General features: G+C 44.8%; 1 protein-coding gene across 6 annotated transcripts in view; it reads right to left on the bottom strand.

Moving 5' to 3' along the window:
- CCSER2 (coiled-coil serine rich protein 2) overlaps positions 1 to 19933 on the bottom strand; it is a 141971-nt gene that overhangs the window by 103576 nt on the left and 18462 nt on the right. For 3 of the 6 annotated variants that reach the window (XM_030569855.1, XM_030569853.1, XM_030569851.1), the window contains exons 2-3: positions 15443 to 16922; positions 11369 to 11574 (exon numbers count right to left, since the gene is read on the bottom strand). In XM_030569855.1, the coding sequence (XP_030425715.1) occupies positions 11369 to 11574; positions 15443 to 16883 (1647 nt within the window). In that variant the 5' untranslated portion in view covers positions 16884 to 16922. The remainder of the gene's footprint in view (positions 1 to 11368; positions 11575 to 15442; positions 16923 to 19933) is intronic. The other 3 variants (XM_030569854.1, XM_030569852.1, XM_030569856.1) reach the window with 2 other exon arrangements.

Here is a 19933-nt window from a genome sequence, read left to right as displayed (position 1 = left end):
TTGTAAAAACCACTTTAGTTGTTTTAAAAAGGGATTTGTTGAGAAATTCATGTAATCCGTTGAACTAAATTTGTAAATGGTCCATGTGGGCTGATTTTTAGTCTAAATGTGACTAGTTGGGGAAAATCTATGTACAACTTATAAATTATAGCAAAATCATGGTATCATAGAAAATCTCTATGTGGATGTGCAATCGCACATTTTCTGACATTGGCTTTAGGACATCTCTGCCAGACCAGAAACAGTCAGTTGTTAAACTTTAATGGCCACCTATTTGTGTGAACACCTTGAGACAGCTAGTTGGCTGAAACTGGAAAAAACTAGTCCCTCCAATTTCTCTGCAGGGAGGGTGTCATAAACAGATAGCTAAGCGTTAATGTCTCTTTCACCTGGAAAGGAGTAACCTGAAACACATGACCAGAGGACCAATCAGGAAACAAGACTTTTTCAAATCTGGGTGGAGGGAAGTTTTGGGTGTGAGTTCTTTGTTCTTTGTCTTGTGTCTGACCCTCTCGGCTATGAGAGCGATTTTTTTATCTTCAGCTTTCTAATCTTCTTTTTCCAAGTTGTAAGTACAAAGATAGGAAGACCATAGGTTTATATTGTTTTCTTTTGTATTTACATGTGTGTAGTTGCTGGAATGTGTTAAATTGAATTCTTTTTGAATAAGGCTGTTTATTCATTTTTCTTTTAAGCAATTGACCCTGTATTTGTCACCTTAATACAGAGAGACCATTTTTATGTCCTTTTCTTTCTTTTTTATATAAAGCCTTCTTTTTAAGACTTGTTGGAGTTTTTCTTTAGTGGGGACTCCAGGGAATTGAGTTTGCAGCTCACCAGGGAATTGGTGGGAGGAAGAAGTCAGGAGGAAAATCTCTTTGTGTTAGATTTACTAGCCTGACTTTGCATACCCTCTGGGTGAGGGGGGAAGTACTTGTGTTTTCCAGGACTGGAAACAAGGAGGGTGGAGTTCCTCTGTTTAGATTCACGGAGCTTGCTTCTGTATATCTCTCCAGGAACCCAGGGAGGGAACACCCGGAGGGGGAAAGGGAAATGGTTTATTCCCCTTTGTTGTGAGACTCAAGGAATCTGAGTCTGGGGGTCCCCCAGGGAAGGTTTTGGGGAGACCACAGTGCGCCAGGCACTGTATAGATTCCTGGCTGGTGGCAGCTTTACCAGGTCCAAGCTGGTAACTAAGCTTGGAGGTTTTCATGCTAACACCCATATTTTGGACGCTAAGGTCCAGATCTGGGAAAAATGTTATGACAGAGGGAGTGAAAAATCCTCAGCAGTAGAATAAAGAAACCAGGTGGGGACATATAAATAAACTCAAGGAACTCAGACACACAAGAAGCCTTAGACACGAGAGAGGGGCATGCTTTCATAGTAAGGGTGTCCTGTTTAACTGCAGGACCAGCCGAGGTCAGAGAAATCAACCCGACCAAGAAAGGCTCGATGATTCTGAAGAAAAACTGCATGAGAAGGATCCCAGAAGACTCTGTGCAAGCCCAAAAAAACCTCTCTAGAGTAGTGAGAAAACTGAGGCAGAGAAACGCATATAGGTGTACTTATTATTTTGTTTAGATCTGTCTCTCTCTCCTGCTAAGTTAAGAGTAATGATGTTTAGAATCCTGCATGAAGTAAGTCTGTCTATCTGCCTTCATTATTGCATGCCCATTATTGCATGCTATACTGTAAGCCCAGAGTACTCACACAGCTGGAATTATAGGAAAGGATGTGCTTGAACTATAGAAAGGCTGAGGGGTTAACATTGGTCCTAGGAATTAGGCAACTGGACGGCCGTGTCTGAGCACGGAATATTAGACATAGGATCTGCATGCCAAGAGTGAGAGACCCCAGCCAGAGGCTGTGTCTGGACTCTGTTCACACTCAGGAGGCTTAAAAAGCACACAGACTGGTGAGTGTCCAGTCAGTGAGAGAACTGTGTGATACAAAGGATTTAATCTGTGTAAATCATATATTAGCATTAACATTTCAGTATTATGAACTATAGTGTGGAAATGAGGAATTTAGCTCAGAAAATGTAATTTATCCTCAGATACTCTGCAAAGTATCCAAGGAGATCAAACACTTTATGAACATTCATATTAGTCTGCAGGACAAATTTAAAAAACCTCACACTGCTTCTTGTAACATTAAAGAATTACAACATTTCTCCTATCTCACATAAAATGGAGAGCCTATACTAGCTACAAGCAGCACATCTGTCACATTCTAGAGAACTAATGCCACTAATCTGAATGTTCTCCCAAGAATCAAGAACATGTGATGTGCTGGTCAGTCAGACATTTTATTCCCACATGGTGCATGCTGTTTAAACTTGGATTTTTCATCTGCCTCTGTCATGACAAAGATCAGCAGAACTGAGAAGTGTTTCAAAGTCCTGCAATGGCATCGAAAACCACCAGCTTGGAACCACAGAGGTGCATATCTAGGACCACTAAATTGACTTATTCCTTTTTTTAAAAAAAGAACTAATGCAACATTAACTAAAGGAACACAGAGAAGATGGAAGACCAATAGTGCAAGTATCTTAACACCTGCTGCATATAAACAAGGAAACCAAAAGTGGTTGTGTCACAAACTTACACAGCCTTGCACCTAACATCTTGATCCAGCAGAGGGTATACACACAGACAGCCCCTAGAATCACTGCTTTCTGGATGGCTCACACACATTCTCACTTATGAGCACAGTTCTGCAGAACAGAAAACAAGATTTTTCTTCATATGATCACGGTTACTTCTGCATTTTCAAGCTAAAAATAATTAGTGGTTTATCCTGAAGTAATAGAGATAAAATTTAGTGCTGAATACAGTAACTGCAACCACAGATTGCAAACAATGACCACTAAAAGGAAATTCAAAACGCATTGAGAGTTACAATTTCCCCCAGAAATTCTAAGAACATGGCTGAAAATGTCTATGCACTGCAAGAATAAAAGCAGCATTATTGCTATTTCCCCCCTTTAAAGCTGAAACTTCAAAGTACATGAAGCACTAAAATTGTGATAAAGAACTAATTTTAAAAAGGAGGTCAAACTCAGAAATAAAGAATATAAAAAATGACATGAATATCTAAATTCAGTGATGAACCCTGTTCAGGGAACAAAAGCCTTGTAATAGCCATCGAGCCCTAAGCAGCAGCAATCTACTTACAGTAGATACAGGAAAGGAGGGGGGGAAGGGAATCTCATTACATTAATGCCACAACACTCAAGACACTCATCACAAGGAATTTTTATAAATTAGTAAATGATCTTACTAATGCCATTCACTACTTCTCTTCCATTGTTTTCATTGAAAGTGTGTGTAAACATGCTTCTATTGAACGAACACTTCAGAGTATATTTTCTGTTCAAAATTGTGTACAACTCCCACTGGCAGTGATCCAAGTTACATGTATACATCAAGAGATTAGCCAAAAAGATCAAAGACCCAGGGAAGCAGAATTCTTTACTTCAGAAATATCTACTAGAATATGCTAAGTTTCTCATAAAATGTATATAATAAAAGTTGGTTATTCACCTTTGTAACTGTTGTTCTTCGAGATATGTTGCTCATATCCATTCCAGTTAGGTGTGCGCGCCACGCGTGCATGCTCGTCGGAAGATTTTTACCCTAGCAACTCCGGTGGGTCGGCAGGTCGCCCCCTGGAGTGGCGTCGCCATGGCGCTGGATATATACCCCTGCCGACCCGACCGCTCCTCAGTTCCTTCTTGCCAGCTACTCCGACAGTGGGGAAGGAGAGCAGGTTTGGAATGGATATGAGCAACACATCTCGAAGAACAAGTTACAAAGGTGAGTAACCATCTTTTCTTCTTCAAGTGATTGCTCATATCCATTCCAGTTAGGTGATTCCCAAGCCTTACCTAGGTGGTGGGGTCGGAGTGAGATGTCGCAGAGTGTAACACTGCGGAGAGGAAGGCTGTGTCATCCCTAGTCTGCTGAACCAGGGCACAGCGGGAGGCAAAGGTGTAGACCGAGGACCAGGTCGCTGCGAGACAGATTTCATGAATGGGCACGTGAGCGAGGAAAGCAGCCGATGCGGCCTGAGCCCTGGTGGAGTGCGCAGTCACGTGGCCCGAGGGGACGTAAGCCAAGTCGTAACAGGCGCAGATGCACGACATTACCCAGGAGGAAATCTGCTGCAAGGAGATGGGTAGGCCCTTGATACGCTCAGCCACCGCGACAAAGAGTTGGAGGGGTTCTGTGAAATGGCTTAGTTCACTCAATATAAAAAGCGAACGCTCTACGGACGTCTCGGGAGTGTAATTGCTGCTCCCTGCGAGATGAATGTGGTTTGGGGGAAAAGACAGGTAGGAAGATCTCCTGGTTAACATGGAAGGCTGATACCACTTTGGGGAGAAAGGCCGGATGTGGTCGCAACTGCACCTTGTCCCTGTGGAACACAGTATATGGGGGATCTACCGTGAGGGACCGAAGCTCCGAGACTCGTTTCGCAGATGTGACGGCCACCAGAAAAGAGGTTTTCCAGGAGAGGTAGAGAAGGGAGCAAGTTGCTAACAGTTCGAATGGGGCGGACATGAGTCTGGCAAGAACCAGGTTAAGGTCCCATGTAGGGGCAGGGCGGCGTACTGAGGGGTAGAGGCGCTCCAGCCCCTTAAGGAACCTAGACACCATCGGGTGAGAGAATACCGAGCAGCCATCCTCCCCTGGGCAGAAGGTAGAGATGGCCGCCAAATGGACCGTCAGAGATGATACCGCCAGGCCCTGTTGTTTAAGGGACCAGAGGTAATCCAAGATGTTGGAAATGGAGACCTCGGTGGGAAGGAAGTTCCGCTCCATGCACCAGCAAGCGAAACGCTTCCACTTGGCCAAATATGTCGCTCTAGTGGAAGGTTTCCTGCTACCCAGGAGCACTTGTTGCACTGGGGTAGAGCAACGCAGCTCAGACTGGGTCAGCCATGCAGGAGCCATGCCGTGAGGTGGAGAGACTGAAGCTTGCCGTGGTCCTGGGTGATCAGGTCCAGGTGAAGAGGCAGGGGGACAGGGTCAGCTATGGATAGGTCTAGTAACATGGTGTTCCAGTGCTGCCGAGGCCACGCTGGAGCTATCATGATCAAGCAGGCTTTGTTCCTGCGTACTTTCAGTAGGACCTTGTGGACGAGCAGAAATGGTGGAAAGGCGTAGAGCAGATGCGTCGTCCACGGTACAAGGAAGGCGTCCGCCACTGAACCCGGTGAGAGGCCTTGAAAGGAGAATGTTTGGCATTTCCTGTTCCCGCGGGACGCAAAGAGGTCCATCTGGGGAAACCCCCACCTCCGGAAGAGCGAAAGAACAACATCTGGGTGAAAGGAACATTTGTGGGAAAGGAAGGATCTGCTGAGGCGATCCGCCAGCGTGTTCCAAACTCCCGGGAGAAAGGACGCAATGAGGTGTATAGAATGGGCTATGCAGAAGTCCCAGAGTCGTAAGGTCTCTTGACACAGGGGTGAAGATCTTGTGCCGCCCTGCTTGTTTATATAGTGCATGGCTGTTGTGTTGTCGGTGAATACTGACACACAATGGCCATGTAAATGTTGTCGGAATGTTGTCTGGCAAGCGAGGCGACCGCTCTCAGCTCCCAGACATTGATGTGGAGGGTCAGCTCTTGGAGAGGACCAAAGGCCCTGGGTGTGTAGGTGCCCGAGGTGAGCCCCCCAACCCAGGGATGATGCATCCGTTGTCAGGGACGCCGAGGGCTGGGGCGGATGGAACAGGAGCCCCGCACACACCAGGGAAGAATCCAGCCACCACTCGAAGGAGTTGAGGACGGTCAGGGGAATGGTGACGACGATGTCCATAGGAACCCTGGCTGGGCGGTATTGTGAGTTGAGCCATGACTGGAGGGGCCGGAGGCGCAGTCTTTCATAGTTCGTTACGAACGTACAGGCTGCCATGTGGCCCAGGAGAGCGAGGCAAGTGCGCACCAAAGTCAATGGCGCCACTTGCAGCCTCTGGATGATGGCTGCCATAGTCTGGAACCGTGACAGTGGTAGGCAGGCTTTGGCAAGAGTGGAGTCCAGGGTGGCGCCAATAAATTCTATCCTCTGAGTGGGGATCAGAGTTGATTTTTCCACTGATCATTAGACCTAGATGTAGGAAAAGGTCCTTGACAATGCGGACGTGCCTGAGGACTCGCGCCTCAGTGGTCCCGCGGATGAGCCAGTCGTCTAGATACGGAAACACGTGTATCCGACTGCGGCAAAGGTGGGTGGCGACTACAGTCATACATTTGGTGAATACTCTTGGGGCTGTAGAGAGGCCGAACGGGAGGACCGCTAACTGAAAATGTTGGCGGTTGGCCACGAACCGGAGGAACCTCCTGTGAGGTGGGAAGATGGCTATGTGGAAGTAGGCATCTTGCATGTCGAGGGCAGCATACCAGTCTCTAGGATCCAGGGATGGGATAATGGTCCCCAGGGATACCATACAGAACTTCAACTTTACCATGTATCTGTTGAGTTCCTGCAGATCGAGGATAGGTCTGAGACCTCCCTTTGCCTTGGGGATTAGGAAGTAGCGGGAGTAAAACCCCTTGCCCCGCTCGTGCTCTGGTACCTCCTCTATGGCCCCTTTGGCGAGGAGCATTTGCACCTCCTGTAGGAGGAGTTGCTCGTGAGGGGGTCCCTGAAGAGGGACGGGGGCGGGGGGTTTGAAATAAATTGGAGGTGGTATCCAAGTTCCAGCATGCGTATAAGACCCAACAATCTGATGTTAGCTGGGACCAAACAGGGAGGAAAAAGGACAGACAGTTGGAAAAAGGAGAGGACGGATCCTTTAAAGAAACTGGTACAACGCCCTCGGGCGCACCTTCAAAAGGAAGGTTTTAGCCCTGAGGAAGGCTTGGAGGAGCTTTGGTTCTGGCCCCCTTGGTTGCCCGATTGCCGTCGGCGACCGTTTCTGCCTCGCCATCTGGCGAAGTCTTGTCTCTGCCGGGGCTGAGGAAGAGGGTAAGGGCGGTGCGGTTGGGGTCGGAAGGGCCTGCGCTGAGTTACCGACATGTGCATTCCTAATGAGCGCATAATGACTCTGTTGTCTTTTAGGCTCTGCAGCCTAGGGTCAGTTTTATCCGAAAACAGCCCTTGGCCCTCAAATGGAAGGTCCTGAATAGTGTGTTGGAGTGGGGGGAGGCCGGAGACCTGCAGTCATGCCAGAGGCCAGAGTCCTAGCAGCTGAGTCCGCGGCGTCCAGGGAAGCCTGGAGGGAAGTTCTCGCCACCTTTTTCCCTTCGTCAAGGATCGCCAAGAACTCCTGTCGTGCGTCCTGTGGAAGCAACTCCTTAAATTTGTCTGCTGCCGCCCAGGTGTTGTAACTATAGCAGCTAAGGAGGGCTTGCTGATTGGGCACGCGGAGTTGGAGGGCCCCCGCAGAGTAGAATTTTTGCCCTAGCAAGTCCATGCGCCTCACGTCCTTTGATTTGGGGGCTGGAACCTGCTGGCCATGGTGCTCCCTCTCGTTAACCGACTGGACGACGAGGGAGCAAGGAGGAGGGTGGACATACAGATAATCATAACCCTTGGAGGGTACCATGTATTTGCGCTCTACATCTCGCGCAGCAGGCAGAACAGAGTCCGGAGACTGCCAGATCGTAGTGGCATTGGCTTGTATCGTCTTAATGAATGGGAGGGCCACTCTAGTGGGGGCATCAGATGACAAAATGTCCACCACTGGGTCCTGTACCGCCGGGACCTCCTCTGCCTGCAAGTTCATGTTTTGTGCAACACGCCTGAGGAGGTCCTGGTGGGCCCTGAGGTCAGTTGGTGGAGGACTGACAGATGAGGTTTCAGCTACAGCCTCGTCAGGGGAGGATGAAGGAGAGATCTGGAACGAGCGGGTCTGATGAGGGGTCCGCCTGGTGGATCGTGCCTGTCTCCCTGGGGAGCTCAGAGTCCTGAGGCTGGGTCAACTCTTCCTCCATAGGAAGAGGAGGAGGACGGGTAATCGTGGCCTCTGGCACCCTGTGTTCTGAGGCGGTCGAGCGCGATGGACCTGGGTGAGGGCCTTGGGCCTGATGGTATGCCCAAGGCGTCCAGAACCCTCACTGCTGCGGTCCATGATCTTGAGGCTGGGGCTCATGGAATAATGCAGCAGGGACGTCGGTGTCTGGGGCGTATGCACTATCCGCCTGAGAAGACACGGACGGGTGTCGGGATGGCCATGGAGGAGCCGAATTAGGCTGGTATGAGTCCTTCGCTCCCGTCGCTGGAGATCTCCTCGGTGCAAGGGATCGGTACCGGGAATCATACCAGTGCCGAGATCGAGACAGGGACCTGCAACCAGCGCGGTGCCGGGAGGTCGACCTGGATCTCAAACGTCTGCGGCGGGACCGGCTGCAAGAGTCTCGGTGCCGGGAGTGGTGCCTAGAGCCGAAGTGGTACCGAGAGTACCGGGCGGGACGAGAGGTGGATCTGTGCCGCGAGTACGACCAGTACCGCCTAGGTGAGCGATGCCGGGACTGCGAGCAGCGTCGAGACCGTCCATGAGACCGTGAGCGGTGCCAGGACCTGGATCGAGATTGGTGCTGGCTCATCGATTCTAGTGAGGAGGTCTCATAGCGGCAGGCTTGCCTCTGGAATGCAGAACCCGCACCGGCGGTTGAGGCAGGGCAGACTCAGTCATTGCGATAAGGTCCCTGGCCAAGACGAATGTCTCCAGCGTGGAGGGGACCGTAAGCTCAACCACAGGTCTCACTGGGGAGCTCTCAAGGACCGGACTCGACAGCCCTCTCAGGACCGGACTCAACGGTACCACAGTCGTCCGTGCCGCAGCAGGAGTAGGTGCCGGGCAATCCGAACGAGTCTGCGTTGAAGGTGTGGAGGAAGCTGAGGGCCTCTGATCAGGTCCCTGTGCCGGAGAAGGCCGGTGCCAAGGTGTCTTGGCGGAGCCAGCGCGGTCCAGTGCCAGAGGAGCGCTGTCAGTGCTCGGTGCCAAGGATGGAGGGTTGAGGGCTGCCTCCATAAGGAGGAGTCTTTAAGCGAAAAAGTCTCTCTCCTTTTTAGTTCGCAGCTTAAAGGTCTTGCAAATGCGACACTTGTCGGAGACATGCGATTCCCCGAGGCACTTTAGGCAAGAGTTGTGGGGATCGCTCATGGGCATCGGCTTTTTACAGGCCGAGCACGGTTTAAACCCTGGTGAACCGGGCATGGGCCCCGGCACCGAGTGCGGGGAAGGGCTAATGCCCAAGCCCCACTAAACTATATACAGTAACAATTATAAGACTAATTACACTATAGACTAAGTCAACTATATACAACAAGAGATCAAATGAACAAGGAGAAGCTAGGGAAGTGGAGGACAGCTAAGCCGCACTCCACTGTTCCAACGACCGACATGGGCGGTAAGAAGGAACTGAGGAGCGGTCGGGTCGGCAGGGGTATATATACAGCGCCATGGCGGCGCCACTCCAGGGGGAGACCTGCCGACCCACCGGAGTTGCTAGGGTAAAAATCTTCCAACGAGCGCGCACACCTAACTGGAATGGATATGAGCAATCACTCCAAGAAGAAATAAATATACTCAATATTTACTACATCAAGATGTATAGAGCACAGGATGTAGTATCAGGATACCATTTACTTGTTTAACAGCTCACACGTGAGTAAGATTTTTGAAGGGACACTATTTTACTCAGGACATCTTTTGGACTGTCTTAATTTTTTTGGATAAATTTTTAACATTAACAGTTACACAGCCTCTTCCATCCACAGAATTTGAAAGTGCTATATATGATTGTGCAATTCACCACAGGAAATTGGCAGCTGTTTAAGAGAGCCCAAAAACATTACACAATAGGTTAAAGACACATAGTGAATACCATCATAGGTAGATGAAACTTCTCAGCGGAATTTGGCTAGGACCACAGTGGTCCACAGAACCCGAATAGAGCACTGACTATGCAGAATCACCAACTACTTATCACCAACACCACTTCAACACACAAGTCTTCCCTAGATGACTGGCACTGATCAAGAATGATCCTGCTTACTTTTTGAAGTATGACTAAGTCAGTCAAAGATGATAGTCTGGCTGAATTTTCTGTTTTTGTCTTAACATATTAAAAAATGTAATCCTATTGGAGATATAACAACAAAAATACCAGTGGATACTAACCACATTTGTCCACATACTCTCCAACATGGAGGAAAATTAGTGCACGTTACCTATTCCTGCTTACAGCCCTATAGACAAATGTGACTCTTCTTCTGGAAAGGATCAGTAAATCAGGCCTTCTCAGTTGAGTGACATGTCACTCTTGTTCCACAGATATGAAACCGTGAAGCAAAGGATGAGCAAGACATGGTGTGCCACAAACACAAACATTTCTCAAAAACAATGTAATGCTTTTGAAATGCCTCTTTAGCACACTAGGAAATCTGAGGCTGGCTGCCTGAACATAGGTGGAAAGTCAGTAGCAGTGCTGAACTTTCCCACTGATACTGAACAACATTTCAGTTTCAGACAGACACAGGTTAGAGCCATACTACGAAGCACGCCACCTTCACCTGCTCTGGAAATGGAGTCTCAGATGAAGGCAGATGATCCCTCCTACTACATATTAAGCCACCAATCACTGTAGGTGTTCAACTCATACACAAACTCTATAGACATTAAAGCCCTGTCCTAGTGAGGAACCAGAGTTGTGGTCTCCAAAAGAGGTGTCCTATGATCTAGAAAGCTTGTTGACAATGAGATGAAATATAGGTTCAAAGGGGATTTATTTAACAGATTGGCAGGCCAGAGGAACCCGTTATTCCTGTTCCCAAGAACAAACTTTACCTCAGGCTAAAGGGACTGAGATCAACTCCTCATCCTCTATGCTCCTAGGCTGACCGGAAATATTGAACATGCCAATTTGAGGAAAATAAGCCCGTTGTTGTGTTCCTTTAGCACCACATTGGAGGAGGAAGGTAGTACTCTAACCGAGCTCAGTGCACAATATCAGCAGTAAGTAAGTATTAAATATTTCACTATTACTTTTAAAAATGCACATTAGCTATAATACACTCCCATTTATCTACATTCGGAGGGCATCCAAAACTTTTGAAAAACCAGGTATTCAGATAAACAAAAGTGCTATTAACTAACATAGTGCTACAAGAAGGATACACTGGATTTGAATAGCTAGGATTTTCAGATAAAGGGAATTCAGATAACTGGAGTTAAAAGTTATTCTTATTGTAGGTCCTTCACCATTAGGTGGGCTCAAAATTTCTAGATTAAGATATATTTTACAAAAATAATTTAAGGAGTAATGAAGAAACAAAAATTCTGTGAAAATTAACACTTTCTGCAGTATATTAAGCTAACAAAAATCTCAAAGAGCTGTAAGAACATATACATACTATGCTGTTCATTTCTGAAGACTCATAACTTCCACATGGATGGACACTCCCAATGGGCTCCAACCCTTCTTCATCCCACATATATGTTCCATCGGAACTATCAGATGGAGAAAGTTCAAAAGAGGAGCCAGCTCTGTAGTCCATGTCTGGAGAAATCAAGTTGTTCCCAATAGTATGTTTTGTGTTTTCATTCTTGTCATCTACTGCTTAAAATAAAAACAAAAACAGTCAATAATCCAAATAATTTAGATTAAAATTAGTACTTATGTTTTGTGTTATTAGCATGTAAAAGGATCTGAATGGAAGTGGTGGCAATGGATATTAAAACATTCTCTAAAGTCAGCAATGCTAAGCTTAGGGGAAAAAACAACTTTTCCTCCCCCAGTCTCAGGATGTTATAAACTCAATATACCCCAAAGTACCTTCTACCAACTTCCAATATTTTTCCTCTTCCAGCCCTGTAACAATTCTAACAGAATGAAAAGTATTTCTTAAAAAGAACAAGTGACTTAAAACATTGTGAATTACTCAAGTATGCTGAGCCCAGACAGACAGATTTCAACTGGCAGAATACTAATATCTCTCAAGAAAAAGGAAAACTTGTGCAATGAAATGCTCATTAGTAAGCAGAATATAAGATATTAAAAAATTCAATAACTGTGTCAAACAATTTCTCCTTATGCAAAAGAACTTAACAGAAGTTGTTTTCCAAGAGCTAGAGCAACCTTCCTCTACCAAAAAAAACCACTTTACTGACATTGATTATATTAGGCTAAGTTACATATCTACTATACATTTTTATTAACAACGCTGTGATTGAACTGACATTATAAGTCCATGTTTACAGGCATTTAAATGTGGCTGAGTTAATTTTTTTCTGAACCTTCCTTAAATAGCAAGGTTCAGAAATAATTAGTTGCCAATCGTGATTTTTTAAGAAGTTATTTTAACAAGATCTCTCTCTTTTTTCTGTTTGCAGGAACCCTGCATTCTGGCAGGTTCATACATCAGCAAGGTACAGGGGCAACTATGCAGCTTCTGCTGCAGAGAAAACGGCTTGCTGATAATTTTTCAAAGACCAGCACCCCAAAGAGACACATGGGGGAGCAAAGAGAAAAAGGAGTAATGTACCTCACCAAGAGTTTGGTTTAAAAAAAAAAAAAGGAGAGAAACATCACTTCCTCTCATCCCAAAAGAGAGAGATGTCAGGAGCCCTGAACTATGCTCGATGTTCCTCCCACAGCCATCTGCGGAGAACCTGAAGAACCATTTGTCCTCCCCTCCAAGTAGCCTTTAAACTCCCACCAGGAATAGGAGAGGAAACTGGGCTTGTCTCCCCCTCCATCCCCAGCCACTCCGAGTGGGGCATTCACCCCCCCCAGCTCAAAAGATCTGAGAAACTAAAACTGCCATGCATTTATTCCTCAGTGTGAACCAGTGCCTCTGATTTAAACAAGTTTGTTTTAGAAATCATATGCTATTCTAATGACATAGACTCTCTCTCTTTTGCTTGTGTGCATAAAAGCACTTGTGCAAATCTACCTGGGGGAAGGGGTATGCCACCTCCATGGCACGTTGATTTTCCCTGGCAGATGTCAGCAGGTGGGACACCTTCCCCTTCTGTAGGTGCTATATACATCTAAGTTACTGCTATGTGAAAGACTGCTCTTCTGAAGACTGGAGATTTATAAAAACCATGTACAATGTGGTGGAGTTGTTTGCCATTGGAGCCATAAAATTCTTAACTTGTGTAAATTTCTAAACATAACGTAATACAAAGTTATCCTTAGGAATTTAATGTTATGGCTCCCATGGCAAATAGCTCTGCCATAAATTTATAAGCATGTATAGCCATAGGTCCTGGAACTAGGGGTGCTGCTGTATCCCGTCTTGAAGTAGTTTCCCACAGATACACAGTTTACAGTTTGGTTTAATGGCTCTCAGCAACCCCACTATACAGATTGTTCCAGCACCCCGTGTATAGCACATTTATCTTTTAAAAGTGCTCTGATGACGTTTAGGCTATTATATTAGACATGTTTAGAACCCACAGTTCTAAGAAAGAGGGCAGATCAGGACAAAGCAGTAAATGATTCTCAGTCTCATGCAGGGTGTAAGAGGCACCTATCATGCACACAGACCTAAAGTGTGATGCAATCTTAGCTCTGAAGAAAGGTATTTCCTAGTATATTGCAACAGCTGCAAAAAGCAAAATAAATGAAGTAATACCACTGCAAAAATAATGGGTAAAACAACAGGAGCAAGGCTAATAGTGCAGCTTTTTAAACTATGTTTAGCTTTAGTGAGAAGTGTCAGTTTTTACTATAAGGAGTTTTCATTAAGCTCCAGCAACACCTAATGGATCAGTATTTCATTAGAGTCCTACCTTGTATTTCAGCATTATATAATAATTGACATTTACTAATGCTGCATTGAAATAAATGTCAAAGATAAGCATAATTCACTCTTGAGAATCATCAACAAACTTAAGTTCATTATATTTAAAAAAAATTAAAACATGAATTGCCTCTGTCATCAGTTTTTCCTTTCTAAAAATATCTAAAACAGAATAACAGTTTTCCTTTGGAGGACAACTCAGTTTAACATCTTACATTAGTAGTATTCAATGTTTGTACAGAAGACTGGAAAATCCAGTATACAAGGCCAAGGATCATTTACCAATATGGGACTCAATACAACTAATCTGGGAATATAGAAAAACTAGTTTTACTTTACTATGATTCAGAAAAATTAGGAATACTTACAAACAAGGTAGTATTTCAAACAGAAACTTGCTTCTCAACATAAGATACTCCTGAAGGAATTCTGCGCCACTGCGCGTGTGCAGAATTCATGTCTCACACAGATTTCTTTGCTTCCCTGCAGAAAAATGACTGACAGGGAAGCAAAAGGAAGCTCCAAGAGCAGTCACACACTACTCCCTAGCTGCACAGGTACATCGTTTCAGAAACACAGAGCAGCCAACAGAAAGGTAGATCACTGCAGGACTGGGAACACTATAGACAGTGGCTCCTAGCTGAGCTGGGATCAGCAGCTAGTCCCAGCTCTGCTGGCGGTAGGAAAGGACAGGACTTGTCAGACCCACCCCCTAAAACCTCCCGCAGCTGCAGGAAGCTCAACATCTTCCCCTACTGCCTACTCCTCATTGCTCCTCAGCTGCAGGGGGATAGATCACTGTATGGGAGCTGCTCCCCGATCTGCCCAACCCCCATGCATCTGGACCTCCCATACCCAGACACCACCACCAATCCCCATTATATATACACCCAGAACCCCTTAACCATCCATACCCAAACTCACCACACTGAAACTCAACCCCTGCACCTAGACCCCCTGCTTCCAAACCCCACCCCTGAACCCAGGCCATTCCCAACTGAGCTCCCTGCTCTCAAACCCTGAACCCGATGTGCACCACTCCTGTGCACTACCTGAGTCCCATGGACCCCACACCACTGACCCCCCAGTAGTTGCACCCAGACCCCCACCCCACCAAGTCAACACCGCTGAGCCCCAACAACTTTTACCTGGAAGCATTTGCAGAGTCCCATTGCCCCGCACCTGGACCCACCCCCTCGTGAGCCTCTATGCATCCAGATCCTCCCACACCTAGACACCCTATTGCACTGCCTGCACCCACATTGTCCCACACAGAACCCTCTCACTCCACATCTGGATCCCCCACACACACCTGCCTGCCCCACACCTGGTGCCCCTGGAGGAGACAGGCATGGCCCCAGGGTGTTTCTGGGGCAGGCCCAGGCCTTGTTCTGTGTCAGAGTTAGGTGCAGCCTCACCGCTGAGTGCATGTTCCAGGGGAGGGGGAACAGGGAGGCTGCAGGGTGATCTCCCATCTTCGTACAACTAGTGGCTTGTGCTCCTTACTGCCACGCTAGAGCCTCTTCATTTATTTATTGACAAATAAAACTTGAAGAATTTTGCATAATTTTAAAATATTGTGTGCACAATTTTTAATTTTTTGGCACTTTTTAATTTTGGCACAGAATGCCCTCAGGAGTAATAAGTTAACAGAATAGAATACAATAAAATATTTACCAGAAACATCTATATCTAGCCATTCGTCGGTGTTACAATGAGGTCTTTCACTTTCCTTGAGAGAAGTGACTGGATCTACTGGTGTTGCACCTCCATGCTCTAACTCTTCAAGAGAGACTTCCTGCTTCACTTGTATTGTTCTATTTGAATCGTCTAGATCTATAAAGTCATCACTAAAGTCTTCACTCAGGTCATTCTTCTCAGAAGAGGACAAGGAAGATATGGATATTTCATCCACATCGTCATTCATGCATATGACTTTAGAGCCATGCTTCCCCAGACTGTCATGAAGGGCTTCACCACAGTCTGTTCTTTGACTGTCATTTTCTATGTCTTTTTCCTCAATGGCTCCATTGACATTTACCGTAATCTCAGAGACCTTCACTATGCACATGTCAGTACTTGTACTTTTGCTGTCATCCACAATGATCTTTCCAGTAAACTGCTGTCTGGTAGGTTTCAGTAAAGAAGGATGACCCATTCCATACCCCAAAGAGGGTGATACCCCGGATCCATTTGAGACCGGTGGCTTCCTTAAGCCAGAGGTTGATATAGCAGTGTATGGCCTGGTAAATCCATATCTTAAAGGTTCATTTCCACTGGGTGCATCCAACTGTTGGGCATTTCTTGACAACAGAGTTGACCTCTGAGATGCTCTAATAGCCAGGTGTTGTTTTTGATAAGGCCTTGTAAGATCTACAGCTTTGTTGAAGGAATGTGATCTAGATAAGGATGCAGCGGGTAGGAAAGAATTCTGAATGGAATGTGAAAAGCTTTGTGATCTAACCATTTTTTCACAGGACAAAGATTTAGCACTGTCTGTGGATTGTGCCAAACTCTCTCTTGAACTGGTCCTGGAGGCATTGGAGTTAATTCTACACCTCTGCAAGTCTACAGATGGCCTATTTCCATAAAATCCATTTAAATGTGATTTTGGAGCACTGAGTCCAGAATACGAAGTCCTGCCAAATAACGTACCTTTGGTGAATTTCGCTGAACTAGACAGTCCAGGCAAAGACTTCTGGTTTAATTCTTCTGTAGAGGACACAAACATGTTGACTTGCTTTGCTGTTTTTGATGCTACTGAAGAGGTGCTGTTCAAACCCACCCGGAGCACATCTTTACCAAATCCACCTTGAGAGGGAGAATAATTCTCAGAATCAACTAGTTTTTCATTAGAATTCTGGGTAAAGTTAGACTCACCACCACTTTGATCACCAAGTTGATATTTATTTGATTTTTGCCAGCTAAAAGCAAAGGAAGACATACGAACAGTGCCATTGTGCTTGCTGCAATTTTTGCCACTGCTGCAATGAGAATTCCCTGACAAGAGAACAGCTGTCCTATTTGGCATTGGCTGTAGGGTGCTCCCTAAAGATTTTGTTCCATATTTCGGTAACTTGGAAACCAAGGCTGTTCGGATATGATTTTTTTCTTCCATGAGCTATTGGGTACATTGGTCCTTGAAAGTTTCTTGAATCTGTGGAAATGAAAAAAAAAATTACACTTGAATTAACAACTCAGGACAACACAATACACCTAAAAATTATAAATGATCATGTGACACATGGATGCCTAATAATACCAGAAAAATACAGTTTACCTATACATATTTCATGAGTTTCTAGAGATGTTCTAACCACCATTAGTCAATTGTGCAAACAAAATGTTTCAACAACTGGAAACAGTCTGCTAATGGTAGCCATCTTACTAAAAGGGTGGGATCATTTGCAGTATTGCCAACATCAAGTGTTAAAACTCAGCGTCAGGCCACACAAAACAACATGATTGATTTAAAAATAAGTGTTGCATGTTTAATTTGCCCTCTGGTTTCTAAGCCTTTAAGATACACTTATTTTAACATTTCAAGCTTTTCTCTGCATGAAGCCAGGCTAAAAACTATTATTTTAAAATGAAAGCTGAATTTCTCATGCAATCATTTGATTTCAGCATCTGGGGCTTTATGAAAAAAATTAAAATATCCCAAGACTCATGAATAAGTCACATGAACTGGCAACACCGACTTGTGAGAACTGCAGTATAGATTTTGATAGGAATTAGTTTTCAAAATCTTCCTTCTTCCTCACCCACCAGCCCCAGCTCCCTGTTAGACTCCAGACTACATGGACAACTTCTGTGCTCTCCAACTGGAAGTTAAATACCCCCGACTCTTTATGATCCACCTAGTCTCTGGACTTCTGTCTGAATTAAAACACAAACACAAGCCATTTGTACCACACTGGAGACAAAGCCATCGCTGTCTGGCTTGGTGAAGGACGGACATTTTCTGAGTTCTCCGTTGTTGTTCCACATGCATGGCTTCCCTCTCAATAACCTCAGAGTATATAGGACCTACAGGTAGTTGTCCACTCAAGAAGCTGAACAAAGGTCCCTTTGGTTCAGTAGCAAGAACTCCAAGCAACTCATTCAATATTTCAGAGCTTTGAGCAGCATGAGCAGCCACCCAAAATTGCAGCACTTGTAATATCACAAATCACATTTGGCTAAAGGGCAATGAAGAAAACTAAGTGAAATGCAAAGTTTAAAATTGCAAATATGTTTACAGCAAAATTGAACGAGAATTGAGGACAAGAGAGTCAAAGAGAAAGGACAATACGCTGAAGTACAGGTACTTAGCTCACAAATCTGACCAACAAGTTATTTTAATTCTGCAGTATATCTTTTGGGACTTTGATTGCTTTTGGTAAGTAATGCTTGTATACTGTGACTTTGTAAATGATAGCAGATGGCATATGCTATGCATCGCAAATGCCACCTGTTATATAGAATTTTTTGGCATATTAGTAGTTTTGGAGAGATCACTGAAAATTCTTTGGCTATTGATCTCTGATATTACTTAATTTTTATTCAGGATATGTGCAATTTTTTTTAATAGCAGTCCACAGGGTTTAACATTAAGATTGGCTGAGTGTGATGTTAATACTTGTGAATGAGTTGCCTGCAAAGTCAAAAACTAAAACTTATGCTCATTCTTGCTTTCTCATTATGCATAAGATTTTATTTATTTATTTTTAAACAAACAGAAGACAGGTTCCCAATACCCTCCTTTAATATTAGAAATTCAGTTCTAGGACATCATTAGAAATTCTGTTCTACAGCATAGCCAAAACATCAAAAGACACTGAAATTTGAGAAACATATTTAGTGCACTTAAAATTTTTAATATCTATTTAAATGTATTTAATGCCAATGTCCAATGAAAATTTAGAACTTTCTGTTCGTTAAAGATTCAACAACCTCTGCCCACTAAACTAAGCAGGATTCATAATATACATCAGATCCATGGCAAATCCCGCACCAACAAATGCCTTCAGCAAAAGCAGGAAAGTCCAGAGTTAACATCCTTGATATTTCAAAGGTTAAAAGTGAAGATTTTTTTTTATACTTTTTGGAGAGAAGAAATTACAGGCCTCCTTTATTCATGATAAGGAAGCAAAGCTAAAACAACCACCCTATTATTTTAAGAATCATTTGCAAATCACCTGTAAGACTCTTTTCCATTCTACAGAATAACTGGACTTCTCTTACTCAACTCCTTACCCATCCCCAGCCCCCAAACCAAAACAAGTTCTTTTCAGCTCCAGTTTCTCATATGCTCTGTGACAAACCTTCTTCTTCCCTTCCCCTTCCCAGACAATTATAATAATATGGGACAGAGGGATGTTAAACAGTCAAAAATACCTAGAAAATTCTTCAATCGTTTTCTCCCCGTTTTACCTATAAAACAGCTTGTTTGTATGACTTTGTGACTCAGGGTATGTCTATGCAGCTGGAGCCCGGGTTCTTGGACTCCAGGGGTGGGAGGGTGCCAGAGCCCAGGCTCTATGACTCTGTGGGGTGTGAGGCTTCCAAAGTTCAGGCTCCAGCCTGAGCCTGAAAGCAATGAAAACAGTCTCGTAGACTGAACCCCACAAGCCCAAGTCAGCTGGCACAGGCTAGCCAGGGGTTTGGGGTTTCTTTTTTGTGTAGACATACCCACAGACATCCCTTGGCGAAGGGTCCTGTGGTCCTTGCAAATGTTCATCTCAGACCTGATAAACTCACTACACCAAACATGTCTTACAGGTTATTTTTCCATAATGAGTATCGTGCAAAGGTATCCTCAGAAAGCTCATAACTTGTCAAGGATCAGTCATTGCAAGATGTATGTGCGCATTAAATTTAAGGAATAACGTATTTATACTGAAAAATATGCTTTATGGTCTGGAGTAGAAACTGGTCACCAGGAGTTAATGTGTCTGAATGATGGCTCATTCAACTCACACCTCCGTAGTGAGCTGGTGAGGTAATGTAAGAGTCTGTTATCTACCTTTGCCACATCCCAGAACAGTCAGTCAATGAAAAACTACGAGAAACAACAATCAATCAAAAGCTCTCAAATATAGAAAAGAAACTCTACAACAAGGCAGAGATTCATCCAGCCTGTGAATAGACACGAAAGACTGTTTTCAGTATAACATTGTAAAGACA

Source organism: Gopherus evgoodei, chromosome 7 (genome assembly GCF_007399415.2).
Source record: "Gopherus evgoodei ecotype Sinaloan lineage chromosome 7, rGopEvg1_v1.p, whole genome shotgun sequence".
Taxonomy (NCBI): Eukaryota; Metazoa; Chordata; order Testudines; family Testudinidae; genus Gopherus; species Gopherus evgoodei.
Note: the sequence above shows the minus strand (reverse complement) of the source record. Positions and strands in the feature narration are given on the sequence as shown.